Source organism: Apodemus sylvaticus, chromosome 22, assembly GCF_947179515.1.
Source record: "Apodemus sylvaticus chromosome 22, mApoSyl1.1, whole genome shotgun sequence".
Taxonomy (NCBI): domain Eukaryota; kingdom Metazoa; phylum Chordata; class Mammalia; order Rodentia; family Muridae; genus Apodemus; species Apodemus sylvaticus.
In genome coordinates this window covers 35,054,996-35,069,596 of record NC_067493.1, presented here as the reverse complement: position 1 = coordinate 35,069,596, position 14,601 = coordinate 35,054,996, and the positions used below count along the sequence as shown (strand labels likewise).

General features: G+C 49.6%; 1 protein-coding gene across 15 annotated transcripts in view; it reads right to left on the bottom strand.

The window, feature by feature from the left end:
* Positions 1-14,601, bottom strand: part of Gtf2ird1 (GTF2I repeat domain containing 1) — a 101,802-nt gene that overhangs the window by 5,789 nt on the left and 81,412 nt on the right. For 7 of the 15 annotated variants that reach the window (XM_052168237.1, XM_052168239.1, XM_052168240.1 and 4 more), the window contains exons 21-24: positions 12,900-13,083; positions 11,664-11,692; positions 3,488-3,568; positions 357-434 (exon numbers count right to left, since the gene is read on the bottom strand). In XM_052168237.1, the coding sequence (XP_052024197.1) occupies positions 357-434; positions 3,488-3,568; positions 11,664-11,692; positions 12,900-13,083 (372 nt within the window). The remainder of the gene's footprint in view (positions 1-356; positions 435-3,487; positions 3,569-11,663; positions 11,693-12,899; positions 13,084-14,601) is intronic. The other 8 variants (XM_052168242.1, XM_052168238.1, XM_052168241.1 and 5 more) reach the window with 2 other exon arrangements.

The following is a 14,601-nucleotide window of genomic DNA, read 5'->3' as shown; positions in this document are numbered from 1 at the left end:
CAGGAGACACACCTCTGGGCACACCTGTGAGCAAATGTCTAGGTGGCCTTAATGGATGGGGACCCTGACTAAATGTGGATGGCGCCATCTCACAGGCTGGGGTCCAGAACTGAATGAAATGATGGAGTGAGCTGGGTACCAGCGCCCATCTCTCTGCTTCCTGACTGCAGATGTGATATAACCACGGGCCTCACTCTCCTGCCCTATGGTCTATAGATCTGTAAACTCTTCCTTCCTTCCTTAAGTTGGGTACTTAGTCACGGCAATTAGAAAAACGTAACCAACACACATGACATCAGCCACCGAGGTCATGAGTGCTACCATGTAGACCCGCCCGGGCACTGGGGAGCACTGACCGTATTTCTCATTGAAGAGTTCCTTCACCTGCTCTCGGAGGATCACCTTCTCCCCAAGCCTGTTGGCATCATCCTCATCTGTAGGGAGACAAACACCTGCTGTGTAGCTTTCTCTGTTATAGCTGCTGCGCTCTCACAACTGAATCTACCATCCACACGCCCACTCACTTCCGCTCCCATTCATCCACAGACTGACACACCCACCCACCCACCCACCTCCTCACCTCCCACTCATCCATCTGTCCACCCATTCATCTTTCCATCCACCTGAGTTTCCGAAGCAGCGCCCTCCCACAGCCCAGGCTTAGCGATACCCCAGGCGGAGCCAACAGGGCGGGGACATCAGTCATAACCCAGAATCAAGCCTGACACGTGGGACGCTCAGGAGGTGACGCCAGGCATCACCCAGGAGACTGGAACACTTGTTGTCTGGTATTCATTCGTGTTCTCATTTCTCTAAGACAGGGTCTTACGCTGCTGCCCTGCCGGCCTTGCCCATGATCCTCCCAGGACAGTTTCTGAGTGCTGGGATTAGAGGGACGGTCCACTGTGTCCCGCTGGCGCCACTGAGCTAAACGGTTCAGCTCACTTTTTATTTTTTTTATTTTTTGGTTTTTTCCAGACAGGGTTTCTCTGTGTAGCCCCTGGCTGTCCTGGAACTCACTCTGTAGACCAGGCTGGCCTCGAACTCAGAAATGCACCTGCCTCTGCTTCCCAAGTGCTGGGATTAAAGGCGTGCGCCACCACCGCTCTCACTTTGTTTTAAAAGATGATTTTTGGCCCTGGATAGAGGGTCTGCACTTTTAATTTCTTTTATTTGTATGTGTGTATGTTATGTATATATGTATGTATGAATGTGTGTGTGTCTGTCTGTCTGTCTGCCTGCCTGCCTCTGCTTCCCAGTGCTGGGTTTAAAGGTATTCATGCCCAGTTTATATAATATTATTTATATATATATCCTATGTGTGCAGTGTCTGAAGAGGCTAGAAGAGACCGATGGATCCCCTGGGAGCAGCCTGTTGGGAGGCTGTCCTCTGGCCTGCACACATCTGGCTGCACAGGCACCCCTGTACTCACACACACCGTATCCATACACAATACCTAAGAACAACAACAACAAAAAGCTCTTACCATGCACTGTTCAAATTTCCTGTCACCTCAAGAAATTCTATTTCAGGTGTTTCATTTCTTAGATATCTGAAATCAGTTCCCTTAAATTTGACGTTTCTTTCTTTTTTTTTTTTTTTAAATTGGTTGTTTGTTATGTGAGTACACTGTAGTTATTTTCAGACACTCCAGAAGAGGGCGTTAGATCTCATTACAGATGGTTGTGAGCCACCATGTGGTTGCTGGGATTTGAACTCAGGACCTTCGGAAGAGCAGCTGGTGCTCTTAACCACTAAGCCATCTCTCCAGCCCCTCCCTTAAATTTGAAAAGTACACCTCCCTCCCTCCCTCTCCCTCTCCCCCCCCCCTCTTCTTTTGTTTTTTTGAGACAGGGTTTCTCAATATAACCAGCCCTTGCTGTCCTGGACTTACTTTATAGACCAGGCTAGCCTCAAATTCATAGACATCACCTGCCTCTGCTGCCTCTGTGGGGATTAAAGGCACGCCACCCCGGCTGCACGGGTCCTCTTTTGGGGTGGGGAAGTCATGATTGAATGTAGCCCAGGCTGGTCTTGAACTCATTATGTAGCCAAGGATTACCTTGACCGCCTGGTCCTTCTGCCTTAGTTTCCTGAATGCTGGGAACTGAATCCAGACCTTCATGCAAGTCAAGCATCCTACCCACTGCGCTGCATCCTGGCCCCACCCGACTCCTACCATTTTTTGCTGTTGTCATTGGAGACCCTTAGCCTCCATAGTGCTTGGATTACAGACCCTGAAGCTTAGCAAATCCTGGGTTTTAGTCTCTTTTCTGAGGGGGCTATCCACCTTAGAAGTTGTCATCTTACTCTTTCAAATCCACCATGTTAGCCTGAAAGATAGCCATGCTTGCCTTGAGGAATGCACCTGCATGCATGTACTCGGGGCATACGTACTCGCAGGGGCCTGACATGTGAAATCACAGCCAGATGTTTGCAAGTGCCCAGACTGGGCCTCGAGTGAGTGGAACAGGCTGCCTCCTGCAGGAAGCAGGGGCGACTCTCAAGAGTATTTATGGTAAGGAGGGACAGCAAGTTACAGGGGACAAAAAGCCATGTCCTTCTTCCCGCCTACAGCTTGTACACTTCCTCCCTTTTATGGATAACACGATTAAATCTAAGAATAACCACCACACGGTTCAAGATGACTGTTTTGTTTTCCAGCTGGGCCTCAATCCCATGAACCTCCTGCCTCAGCTTCCCTGGTGCTGGGTATGTTCCACTGGATGTTTGTTTTTTAGTTATTTTATTCGTGTGCATATGTCCACACATGTGGACCATGGGAGGCCTGCAGAGCTCAAAAGACAACTGATGGGCTTTTTAATTTTTGTTTGTTTCTCTGTGTAGCCCTGGCTGACCTGAAACTCTGTGGATCAGGCTGGCCTTGAACTCTCAAAGACCCGCCTGCCTCTGCCTTCCCAGTGCTGGGATTATAGGCATGCGTCACCAGGCTTGTCTTTGAGACAGAGCTTACCATGTAACTCTGGCTGTTCTCCAATTTGCTATGTCCACTTGGCTGACCTGGAACTTACAGAGATCTGCCTGCCTCTGCCTCCTGTATGCTGAATGGCATGTGTGCCACCATATTGGACTCAGGACAACCTGTAGGAGTCTGTTTCTTCTTATATACCAAGTGGGTCCCAGGGACTGAACTCAGGTTGTCTGGCTTGGAGTCCTGTGCCTCTAGCTGAGCCAAGCCCGGGGTGTTATTTTTCTTTATGTCTCCCCATTTTCCTTCCTTCCTTCTTTCCTTCCTTCTTTTCCTTCCTTCCATTAGTTTGTTTTGAACCAGAGTCTCAAATAGCTTACTACTTGAGTTTCAAATTCAGTAAATAGCCAAAGATGATCTCAAAAAATGGCCTGATCTTGCCTGAACTGCCGAGTGCTAGGGACTGCAGGTGTGTGCCACCATGCTTAGCTCAAAATTTGTTCGAATAGCGGCACAGACAGCGACCCCTGCATCTGTGCCCCGGGGACCCTTCTGACCTGGCTGCCAGCTGTCTTGTTGCAGTCGCCTTGGTCTGGTGGTTTTTCCAGCTTCATGTCCTGCAGTGAGAATTTTGGTTTCTTAAAAAAAAAAAAAATGCAGAAATATTGTAAGAATGTGTCTTTGTTTAAGTCCCATGTGTGGGAGATGGGACTGCTTCTGGCCATCCACAGTGGCTGACTGGCTGACTGTGGTCTGCCTCGTGCTCTGGCTGGGGCGTGGTTTTGTCAGCAGCAGATAGTTTCTGGTAAGTGTGTGACGTTTGGAAATCTGGAGACTTTTTAGAGGATATGAATGCTAGGGTCCCCCGAGAGAGTAGGTTGCTGTTGGTGGGCTCTTGGTTGGTTGTTGTTGATTAAGTAATTGTGCACAAAGAAGAAACAAGAGGGAATTAGATATCCTGATGGCAAAGATCAAACCTGCCCCTGAGGAAATCTACAACCCTGATCAGCAGGAAATGCCTAAAGATATCAGGCTCCTTTCCTACCCCCGACTTTTATTAAATGATCTCTCTCTCTCTCCCTCTCCCTCTCTCTCTCTCTTACCTTGTGTTAGGGAGTTGAAAGGGTAGAAGAAGAGGGGTGAAAGAGAAAAGAACCCAGAAAGCAGCCAATAGTCTGGCTACGGTGTACCCCTCCCCACTAATTACCTTGTCATCTAACCTTTCCTCAACACCCTGCAAAGACCCGAGTGTCCAACAATCAGAGCTGAGGCCCACCTTTGCCCACCCTTGCGGGGTTTTTTTTGTTTTTTGTTTTTGTTTTTCGAGACAGGGTTTCTCTGTGTAGCTCTGGCTGTCCAGGAACTCACTCTGTAGACCAGAGTGGCCTTGAACTCAGAGATCCGCTTGCCTCTGCTTCTCAGAGTGCTGGGATTACAGGTGTGAGCCACCATTACCCGGATCACTCTTACTGTTCTAATGTGGCTCAAAGACAAATAACGTGGCTGGCAGCCACTCTGTGGCAATGTCACACGGACTCAAGGGAAGGTGTCGGTTGCTCTTATCGACTTGGGTGGTCTTCAGGGTAACTGTGTGTGTGTGTGTGTGTGTGTGTGTGTGTGTGTGTGTGTTATTTACACCTTTATATCAATGAAGACTTTCCTTAAGACACTTAGGCTTTTGAGAGTTTCTCATGTGGAACTGGCCAGCAGGCTAGGCAGGACGCACTGCGCATCCACTTGTTCCTCCTGCAGAGCTGGGAGTGTAAGTGGATGCCACCATATCTGGTCCTTTGCTCTGTGGGTTTGCTGATTTAGCCATCCCAAGCCCCTCTGCTTCATATGTTTACGAAAGGGTTTCTGGAATCTTATTGAAAAGTCTGAGGCCCCCTCAACCTCATGGGGTGGCACGGCCTCTTTTTTTTTTTTTTAAATGATCCTGAAAACATAGAAGTTTCTTTCCAACCACACATGGAGTGTAGGACATGAAACCTTTTGTTTGGTTTTCTTTTTCAAGACAGGGTTTCTCTGTGTAGCCCTAACTGTCCTGGAACTCAATTTGTAGATGTGCCTGTTTCTGCCTCTTGGGCACTTATGCTGAAGTTGTGGGCCACCACCACTGATCTTTACCCCATCCAGGGGCAGGGTAGGCCACAGTGGCTCAGGGTGAGTTTCCAAAGACTAGGAAATGGTCAGGGTTTCCCAGACCCTTGGCTCCATGTCTACAGACAGAACACTCTCATATTTACAAAAAAAAAAAAAATACATAAATAAAAGAAAGAAAATATATACACAAGTAAAATTCAGGTACAGGACCACTGCCTCTGCCAGGCATTTGGGAGAAGACCCTGGTTGACAGCCGTTAATTAAGCCAAGAGCCTCTCACCAGGACAAGCAGAATTCTGCCGGGATAGCGACCTTGCTCTGTCTTTGAGGTAAGTGTGACAATATTTTTACACCGTTAATCTCCCCACTTGTGCAGAAATGTCTAAAAATGGCAGTTTCTGTCTCTGTAAAACACATTCAGTTGCCCAAGGTGTAACTCAAGAACTGGAAAACACCTCACAGATGAACGCTGGGTGAGACTGCGCCGGGACAGTGTGAACCCCATAGAGCCACCAGAGATGCCTGTCCTGGGACTCTTTCTCTTTGGGAACACAATATTATGAAAGAAATTAAAAAATTTCCCCCTTGTTCTCTGTATGATTGGAGTAAATTCTCACGGGTGGGGGTAGGGGTGGGGGTTTAATTTGCCATAGCAGTTTCTCAACTTTGAACTTGAGCTGGGAAGTTGATTGTGGGGTGTCCTGGATTAAACTGGGACTGTTGGGACTTGGGCTGTGGCTCCCTAGGCTGCTCAGGTTTCCGGGCAGCAGGAAGCCAGCATCAAGACCTGCTAGACATACATCTACAAGATCGAATCCAGGCTGCAGAACCAGCCAGCCCTTCTGAGACCTGTCTAGCCTTGGCCTTGCGCTCCAGACTACAGAGAAAGCAGCCCCATTTATGTTTTATAGTTGAAGGCATTGATGCACCAAAGAGCTGAACCTGGCTCGCTGGAGTCCCACAGGAAGCTGTGGGGATCCTAGTGCACCCCAGTTTTCCCTGACAGTGCACTGAAGCTGCACCCCAGTGCCAGAGGTTAACAGTAATGCTCCTGACGGGTGTCTGTGTGTGTGCCAACTGTCTGCGGGAGCTGATGGTGACTAGAAATGGGCATCTGATCCTCAGGCACTGGAGTCACAGGAAGCTGTGAGCCACCTCTGAGCCATCTCTCAGGTCCCTAGGATTCAGTTCCAAGACAAGGTCTCGTATAGCCCAGGCCAGCCTCAAACTTACTATGTAACAGAAGCTGGTCTTGAACCACTCCCAGGTGCTGGGAGGACAGATGTGCATCACTACATCCTGCAGGGGAAATGACTGGCTGTTTGGAAGTCCTGAGTGGGCACGAAGGGAAGAGGATCCTGTCAGGTATTGTGCAGTGGGAACAGGTCTTCCCACCCTCCTTTGCAGCAAACCGCTCAAGAATATTCTCTTTGCTAAGTGACTACCTAACCTCAGCTTGAATGCCTCTAGTGACAGGGAGCTCACTACTTAAAAAAGCTTCTCCCCGACGACAAGCTTCTTCTCAGACCCAGGCTTTTAGATTATTTTCTATCTTTTTTTTTTAACCACCATCCTCATCTCAGTCATCCCATCCCTTCTAGATCTCAATTCCTCTCTCTCTGTCTCTCTCTCTGTGTCTTTGTGTCTCTGTCTCTCTGTCTCTTTCTCTGTGTGTGTGTGTCTCTGTCTCTCTCTCTGTCTCTCTCTCTTTCTCTCTGTGTGTGTCTCTGTCTCTCTCTCTCTGTGTCTCTGTCTCTCTCTCTCTCTCTCTGTGTCTCTCTCCCCTCCCCCTCCCCCACCCACCTGCACTCTGTAGTCCTCCCCCCCTTCTCTTTCCTCCCCTCCCCCTGCACGCGGGCCTCTGTAGACCTTCCTTGTTCTGTTCTTGGCTTGGACTTTACCTTCCTAGGCCACCTGCCCCAGGTGGAAGCTGGTTACCATAGCTACCAGGAGAACATTCAAATCTGACATCATTTGGAAAACAAAGTGCTGAGGCCTGAACATAAAACCTAGGTACCTGGTGGGCCGGAGGAGGAGGGTTGTAAATTCAAGGCCAGCCTGGGCTACACAGTGAGATACGGTCAAAGACAGACAAAGCTGGGTGGTGGTGGCTCACACCCTTTAGTTCCAGCACCAGAGAAGCAGGTGGATCTCTGTAAATTCAAAGCCAGCCTGATCTACCGATCGAGTTCTGGGATAGCCTGGGTTACGCAGAGAAATGGTCTCAAATGAATAAACAAACAACAAAAGGCAGACAGACAGACGGAATTCAATCTGGCTAGGGATGGGATTCTGTTGGTAGAGCGCTTGCCTAGCGTGCAGGAAGCCCTGGGCTCCGTCCCCAGCAGAGCACAAAAGGGCATGGTGTGCACACTTGCAATCCCAGCACTTTGGAAGTAGTGCTGAGGCAGGAGAGTCAGAGTTGAAGGTCATCCTTGATGTCCAACAGGTTCAAGGCCAGCCTGGGGTACCTGGGTTCAAGGCCAGCCTGGGATACCGGAGACATTGTGTTTCAAACAATAATAAGGAAGCAAACACAGATCCAGAAGTCCAGTTCATGGCTGTCTCCTCAGACTGGAAATGGTCACCTCTCTAGGCTGAGAGCTACCCTGGCCTGCATGTGAGTCCGGCTTGTCACTGGTGAGAACAACTGGTGAGACCTGCCTGCAGGTCACCACTGTGTGGATCTGGAGAGACTAATTTGCACCCACTTTTGGAGGATTTCAACTGTGCACACTGTTCATGTGTGCACATAGGCCCCGCCCACCTTCCTCTTCCCTCTCCACAAAACTTATTAATCCTTCCCTCAGCATCCCACATTGTTCCAGTGAGTCCTCTGGGACTGTGCCTCCCACAGTCCTCCCCACAGGGACCTCCCCAGCTGCGGGACCCTTCCAGACACAGAAGGGACTGCACCTGGTCCCGGCACCTTTCTTTGACATAAATTAAACTCAAATGAGACAAGGCCTCCATCAGAAGGCCTGTAGGTAAGCCTGTCGAGCATTTTCTTAAATTAGTGATTGATGGGGGGAGGGCCCAGCCCCACTGTGAGGTGTGAAGAAAGCAGGCCGAGCAAGTGGGGGTGGGGTAGAGAGAAAGGTTCCTGCCCTGTCTCCCTCAGTGATGGAGTGTGACCCAGGAATTAAAAGCTGAAACAACCCCTTCCTGCTCTAAGGAGTTTTTGATCACGGTGTTTATCACAGCAACAGAAATCCTCAGACAAGAGTGGACCAGTCTGACAGAACATAACACATGTCTGGAATCCCAGCACCATGAGGTGGAGGCAGGGGGATCCTAAGTTTAAGATGATTCTCAGCTAAACGCCACCAAGTTCCAGGTTGCCCTGGTCTACTTCACAAAAAAGAAACTTTTTCAAAGAAGAAACTGGAGGACTAGAGAGATGGCTCAACGGTTAAGAGCACCAACTGTTTGTTCTTCCAGAGCCCCAGAGTTTAATTCTCAGCAGCCACATGGTGGCTCACAACCATCCATCATGGGATCTGATGCCCTCTTCTGGTGTGTCTGAAGACAGCGACAGTGTACTTATATACATAAAATAGATAAATAAATATTTTTTTTTTTAAAGAAGAAACTGGGGTTGGGGTGGGGGTAGAGAGATGGCTCCGTGGTCAAGAGCAATGGTTGCAAGAGAACAAGATTCAGTTCCCAGCCTGCATTGTGGCTTAAACCATCTATATCTCCAGTTCTCTAACCTCCACAGACACCAGGCACACACACACACACACACACACACACGGTGTATATAAATAAACACATGCGGGTGAAACAGTCAGACAGATAAATACTCCCTTTCCCCAAATACTGCTGCAATAACCACAACAGACAAAAGGCTGAGTGGGTAAAGCACTCATTTTGAAAACATAAAACCTGGTTCTGAGCTCCACATCCTCTGGAAAAAGCACCGCCTGGGGCCAGCCACGGACCCAGCAGGAAAAGACACCCACTGCCTCTAAGGCTGCGGACCTGAGGGCGCACACAATGTAGTAATTTTTTTTTTAATTTTTTTAAAGCTAGGCATAGGGTGGGAGAGACAGCTCAGTGGTTTAGAATGCTCAGCGGTCTTTGAGGCCCTGAGTTCAGTTCTCAAGGTCTGTGCCAGGCAGCTCAAAACTGTAACTCCAGCAGCAGGGGATCTGGTGCCATCTTCTGGTCTCTAAAGGCATTGCACTCACAGTCCCCACCACTTTCCTTTCCTTTCTTAAAAGTTATGAACGATAGTGTGAAATTGTAATCCCATCACCAGAGGGGCAGAGACAGGAGGATGACTGAGACTGGTCAGCCTAGCTTCAGGCCAGTGAGAGACACTATCTTTAAAAAATTAAATTAAAAACAAATAAAATTAATAGGACAGCTCCACAGGACTGACATCTAGGGTTGCTCTCTGGCCTCCATGTACACACACACACACACACACACACACCTCAAAATTCTAAAACCAGGGCCGGATGTTAGTAACTCATGCCTTTAATCCTAATACTCTGGAGCCAAGAGGCAGGCAGATCTCTGTGAGTTCAAGGCCAGCCTGGTCTACAGAGCAAATTCCAGGAAAGCCAGGGTTACACAGAGAAACCCTGTCTAGAAAAACATAACGAACAAGCAAAAAAAATCCTAAAACCAAACCCTATCCATCAAGTCAATAAACCGGTTTAAACTGGGAGTTTGTAAACAGGGAGATTGCAGATAGGACCATAGGACCCATGTCATTGCACCTAGTGGTCAGGAGGGGGCGACAGAGATACTCAGCAGAATCCGATTTAGCACAGTAAGGTACAACCTAGCTCCTGCAAGTAGGGAAGTCCTTTCTTTTCAAATCTCAAGCCAGGCTAGGCAAATGCTCTGTGACTTCATGACTCTATGTGTTCTCCTGGGAGAAGGTAACTGACCCCAGCGTGGTGGCCCACAACTGTATCCTCAACACTCTGGAGGCCAAGGCAGGAAGGTCACAAACTTGAGGCCAGTCTGGGACACCTATCAGAACTCTGTTCCCAAAACGGGTCGGTTTGGAGGCCATGGGAGCTGTTGGGGGCTTGGCTGACTTATATACTGGGTTCCTACCCAGGCTGCAGGTCCAGCCACACTTCCTGGACCCCAGAAGGACAGGAGCGGCAGCACCCAGCAGGGACAATCGGCTTAGGCAGTCACGTGTCAGGGTTGGCCACTGGCTAGGGTCTGGCTTTAGGCTATCAGCCAGGGTCCGAGTGGTCAGCATTTACTCAAGAGCTGGGGCAGGAGGTGGAAGGGACGATCTTGCTATGAGACTGGTCAGAGAGGCTGGGCCAGGGTCAGTCCCAAAGAGGGGACTTCCTGGATTTCTCACTGGTGGAAAGGCAGCCCTCTGTGTTGTCCCGAGCTTCCTTCCTGAGGAAGTACTCATTTCCCCCATGGTCTGACTGACAACTCTGGCTGAGCCTCTGGTCTCTCTCCACAGTGGGCACAGGATCCTGGAGTCACCCCGTGGACTGCTGCAGCAGGTTAAAAGGAGGCCAGGGGCTTTTTTGTTTGTTTTGTTTAAAAAATTTTTTTTCAAGATAGGGTCTTGGGGACTAGGGATATACCTGATTTGATAGATTCTTGTCTAGAATGCATAAGGCCCTGGTTCCATCCCCAGCACCTCATAAACCAGCAGGCTTGGTGAAATACATGTAATCTTAGCAAGTTTGATTTAGCCACGCCCCAGCCCCTCACTATGGGATTCTAGGCAGGGGCTCTACCACTGAGCCACGCCTCCAGGCCCTCATTATGAGATTCTAGGCAGGGTCTCTACCACTGAGCCACGCCCCCAGCCCCTCCCTGAGGGATTCTAGGCAGGGTATCTACCACTGAGCCACTCCCCCAGCCCCTCATTGGAGGATTCTAGGTGCTCTACCACTGAGCCACGCCCCCAGCCTTTCCCTAGGGATTCCATAGGTGCTCTTTCTCCTGGAATTTCTTTTGTTTTTCTTTTGTCCATTTGAGACTGTCTCTCACTGGCCTGGAGCTTGCAGAACAGACCGGGCAGACTGCTCAGCGAGCCCTACCTAGTAATTTGCAAAGCTCCACCTCCCTGGCACAGGATTACAAACTCCGCCACTACACCATAGCTGCGTTTTTATTGTTTTGTTTTTGTTTCTTTTTACTACTCCATCTACCCCTACACAGTTTTTTTATGTGGGTTCCCCAGATCAAACGCAGGTCTTTTTGTCTGCACATCAAGTACTTTATAGACTACATTATCTTCCTCACATCTTACCACCAAGCGCCCTGCACTCCATGACAACATTCAAATACATTTGCCATCAATTTCCCCCAGATTCCCTGAGTTAGCCTGGTCTCCTGGACATTGTGGGGATCCCGACACAGCTGCGACCTCTGACTGGGTGAAGCCCATGGCTCCAATGCTATCTCAACAGGCTCTCTGGGTCTTAAGACCAGGGCATCTGCAGCCTTTCTACATCAACCTAAGGCAGACGCAAAGGAAGTTGTAGGAACAGCAGGGTGGTAACTGGTCTTAATCCTGAGCCAGGCAGGTGTGTCCCATGATGGACTCGGCGGCTTTGAGCTCCCAGAACTGTGCACGGACCCCCACCCCCAACGCCAAGTACCTCCCACGCCCACAGAAGTATCACTTACCAGGCTTTGGAATGAGTCCTTGGAATGGCCTGGAAGGGAAACAGAAGTGAGTTTCAGGGAAAAACGGGATAGGGGACACGATTACCACCAGGGAGATGATGATACCAGCTTGCCAAGGAATTGGTAAGAAATGCCCAGGGTCCGTTTCAGACATTAGCATTTAAAGTTTGACTCTTTGAGAGAGGGTCTCATGTAGCTCAGACTAGCCTTGAATCCCTATGTTGTAGGCAAGGCTGACCCTGAACTTCTGATCCTCTGGCCTCTACCTCTGAGTGCTGAGATCACAGGTATGCACCATTACTCCTGGTTTATGAGGAGCTGGGGATGGAACCCAGGGCTTCCTGTGTGCTAGACAAAAAACTGGGCCACACCCCTAGTTGTTTTTTGTTTTGTTTTTTAAAAAGGGTGGCAGGGGCTAACTTTAACTCATGCCCTTCCTGCCTCTGCTTCCCGTGTGCTGATGAGAGGCGTGTTTTGGGTTCTGTACCATGTAAGCATGTGCACTAGGGGTGGGGGAGAGAAGTATTCTAGTTTGTGTGCACACATGCATGCCAAAGGTCGGCTTCCAGAATCTTCCTTATTCAGTCTACTTTTCTTTGTTTCCTTTTTGAGAAAAGTTTTTTTTTTTAAAGATTTATTTATTTATTATATGTAAGTATACTGTAGCTGTCTTCAGGCACTCCAGAAGAGGGTGTCAGATCTCATTACGGATGGTTGTGAGCCACCATGTGGTTGCTGGGATTTGAACTTGGGACCTTTGGAAGAGCAGTCAGTGCTCTTAACCACTAAGCCATCTCTCCAGCCCCCAGAGAAAAGGTTTTTCGCGGAACACGGAGCAAGTCATTTAGCTAGACCGGCTGGGGAGCAAGCCCCTGCGCCCTCTTCTCTTTCTCGTGTGATCTCTGGGGTAACGGGTACACGCCAGCATGCCCACAGCCTTGCCCGGGTGCCTGCTCTGTAAGCACTTCCCCACCAAATGGGCTCCCAAGGCCCAGAATCTACATTCTAACCGGATGTTCACGCCATGTATGGACATGGAATTTTTGCTTTCTCAGGGGGCTGGGTATGTCTACCGGGCTGCTGCGAGACATACAGTGAGACGGGTCCCTAGTCAACATGCGAGATCCCCGGCACCCGCTCTGGTCTGTCGTCCCTCTCCAACACCCTACTATAGGGACTTCTGGAGCCGGCTCTCAATCTCAGCCAGTCTAGTCTGAACTCTTCCTCATCAAGTACCTGGTGACCGTGAACTTGATCTTGTCAGCCACAGAGAGGATCCTTTCCAGGTTCTGGGAGCCAAAGGTGCAGGGTTTGCGGAATGGGATCCCGGGGGGTAGGCCTTCGATGATTACCGAGCCTGGATTGCTTTTGATTCGCTTGTAGGGCACCTGCACTGGGTATTTGATGCCCAGAGCTTCACCTGGATACGAGAAAGATAGTTGTCCCAGTCAGGGGCAAGAAGTACAACAGGCTCTGCAGGAGGGCTACGGGGTTTCTCTCCCAGAGCAGGAGGGGTACGGAGTTTCCCTCCCAGAGCAGGAGGGGTACAGGGTTTCCCTCCCAGAGCAGGAGGAGTACGGGGTTTCCTCTCCCAGAGCAGGAGGGGTACGGGGTTTCCCTCCCAGAGTAGGAGGGGTATGGGGTTTCTCTCCCAGAGCAGGAGGGGTACGGGGTTTCCCTCCCAGAGCAGGAGGGGTATGGGGTTTCTCTCCCAGAGCAGGAGGGGTACGGTGTTTCTCTCCCAGAGGGCTCAGGCCCTTGAAGGAGGACGGGACAAGTTGTACGTGGATCGGACTTAGAGATTAATATGTGTACTGTGCAGAGTTTCTGGTGGGAATCCACGCTGGGTGGACCTCAAATACGTGGCTCCAGGGCCTGGGTTAAGGCAGTGTTTGTTGTTTCCCAGAGTCCAGGCTGAACCACTGGGTACCTTCCTCTTGGATGGGAGTCCTGAGGTATTCAGAGTCACAGAGCCAGGACCTTATGAATCTGACCCCAGGGAATGAATGACATACTCCGCCCAGCCAGGAGGACGATAGACATGGTAGCCAGGGTGCTGTCTGCGTCCCAGGGGCCAATGTCCACCTAGCCTCAGTCCCTTCCCTTCTTCCTTTCCCTCTGTTCCTTCTGAGACAGGGTCTTATTATGTAGCCTTGGCTGGCCTGGGACTTCCTGCGCTAGCCTCAAACATACAGAGATCCACCAGCCCCTGTCTCTTAAGTTCTCCGATTGAAGGCACACACCATCATGATGGGCTCTTCTGCATGCAAAGTCTTCTAATTAATTAATTAGCTGGTTAATTAATTAAATGTGCATGGGTCTTTGGTCTGCACGTGTGTCTGTGCAGCATGTGAACGGCCTGGTGCTTTCAGAGTTCAGAAAGGGACATCAGATCCCCTGACACTAGAGCTACAGATGATTGTGAGCCACCTGTGGGTGATGAAAACCAAATTCTGCCAATGCTAACGGCTGAGCTATCTCTCCATTACCCTCACCAGCAACTCCCCTCCCCCAAAGATTTATTTATTTTATTTATACACGGTAGCTGTCTTCAGACACACCAGAGGGCACTGGATCCCATTACAGATGGTTGTGAGCCACCGTGTGGTTGCTGGGAGTTGAACTCAGGACCTTTGGAAGAGCAGTCTCTCCAGCCCCTCACCCTCACCAGCAATTATTAAGGTGTTTGTTTGTTTGTTTTTCTTGTTTTTTGGTTTTTTTTTGAGACAGGTCTCATGTAGTTCAGACTGACTTCTAACATTCTATGAAGCTGAGAATGGCTTTGAATTCTTTCCTTCCTTCCTTCCTTCCTTCCTTCCTTCCTTCCTTCCTTCCTTCCTTCCTTCCTTCCTTCCTTCCTTCTTGATTAAAGATATGCACCACCAGGGGCTGGAGGGATGGCTTAATGGTTAGGCGCACTGACTGCTCTTCCAGAGGT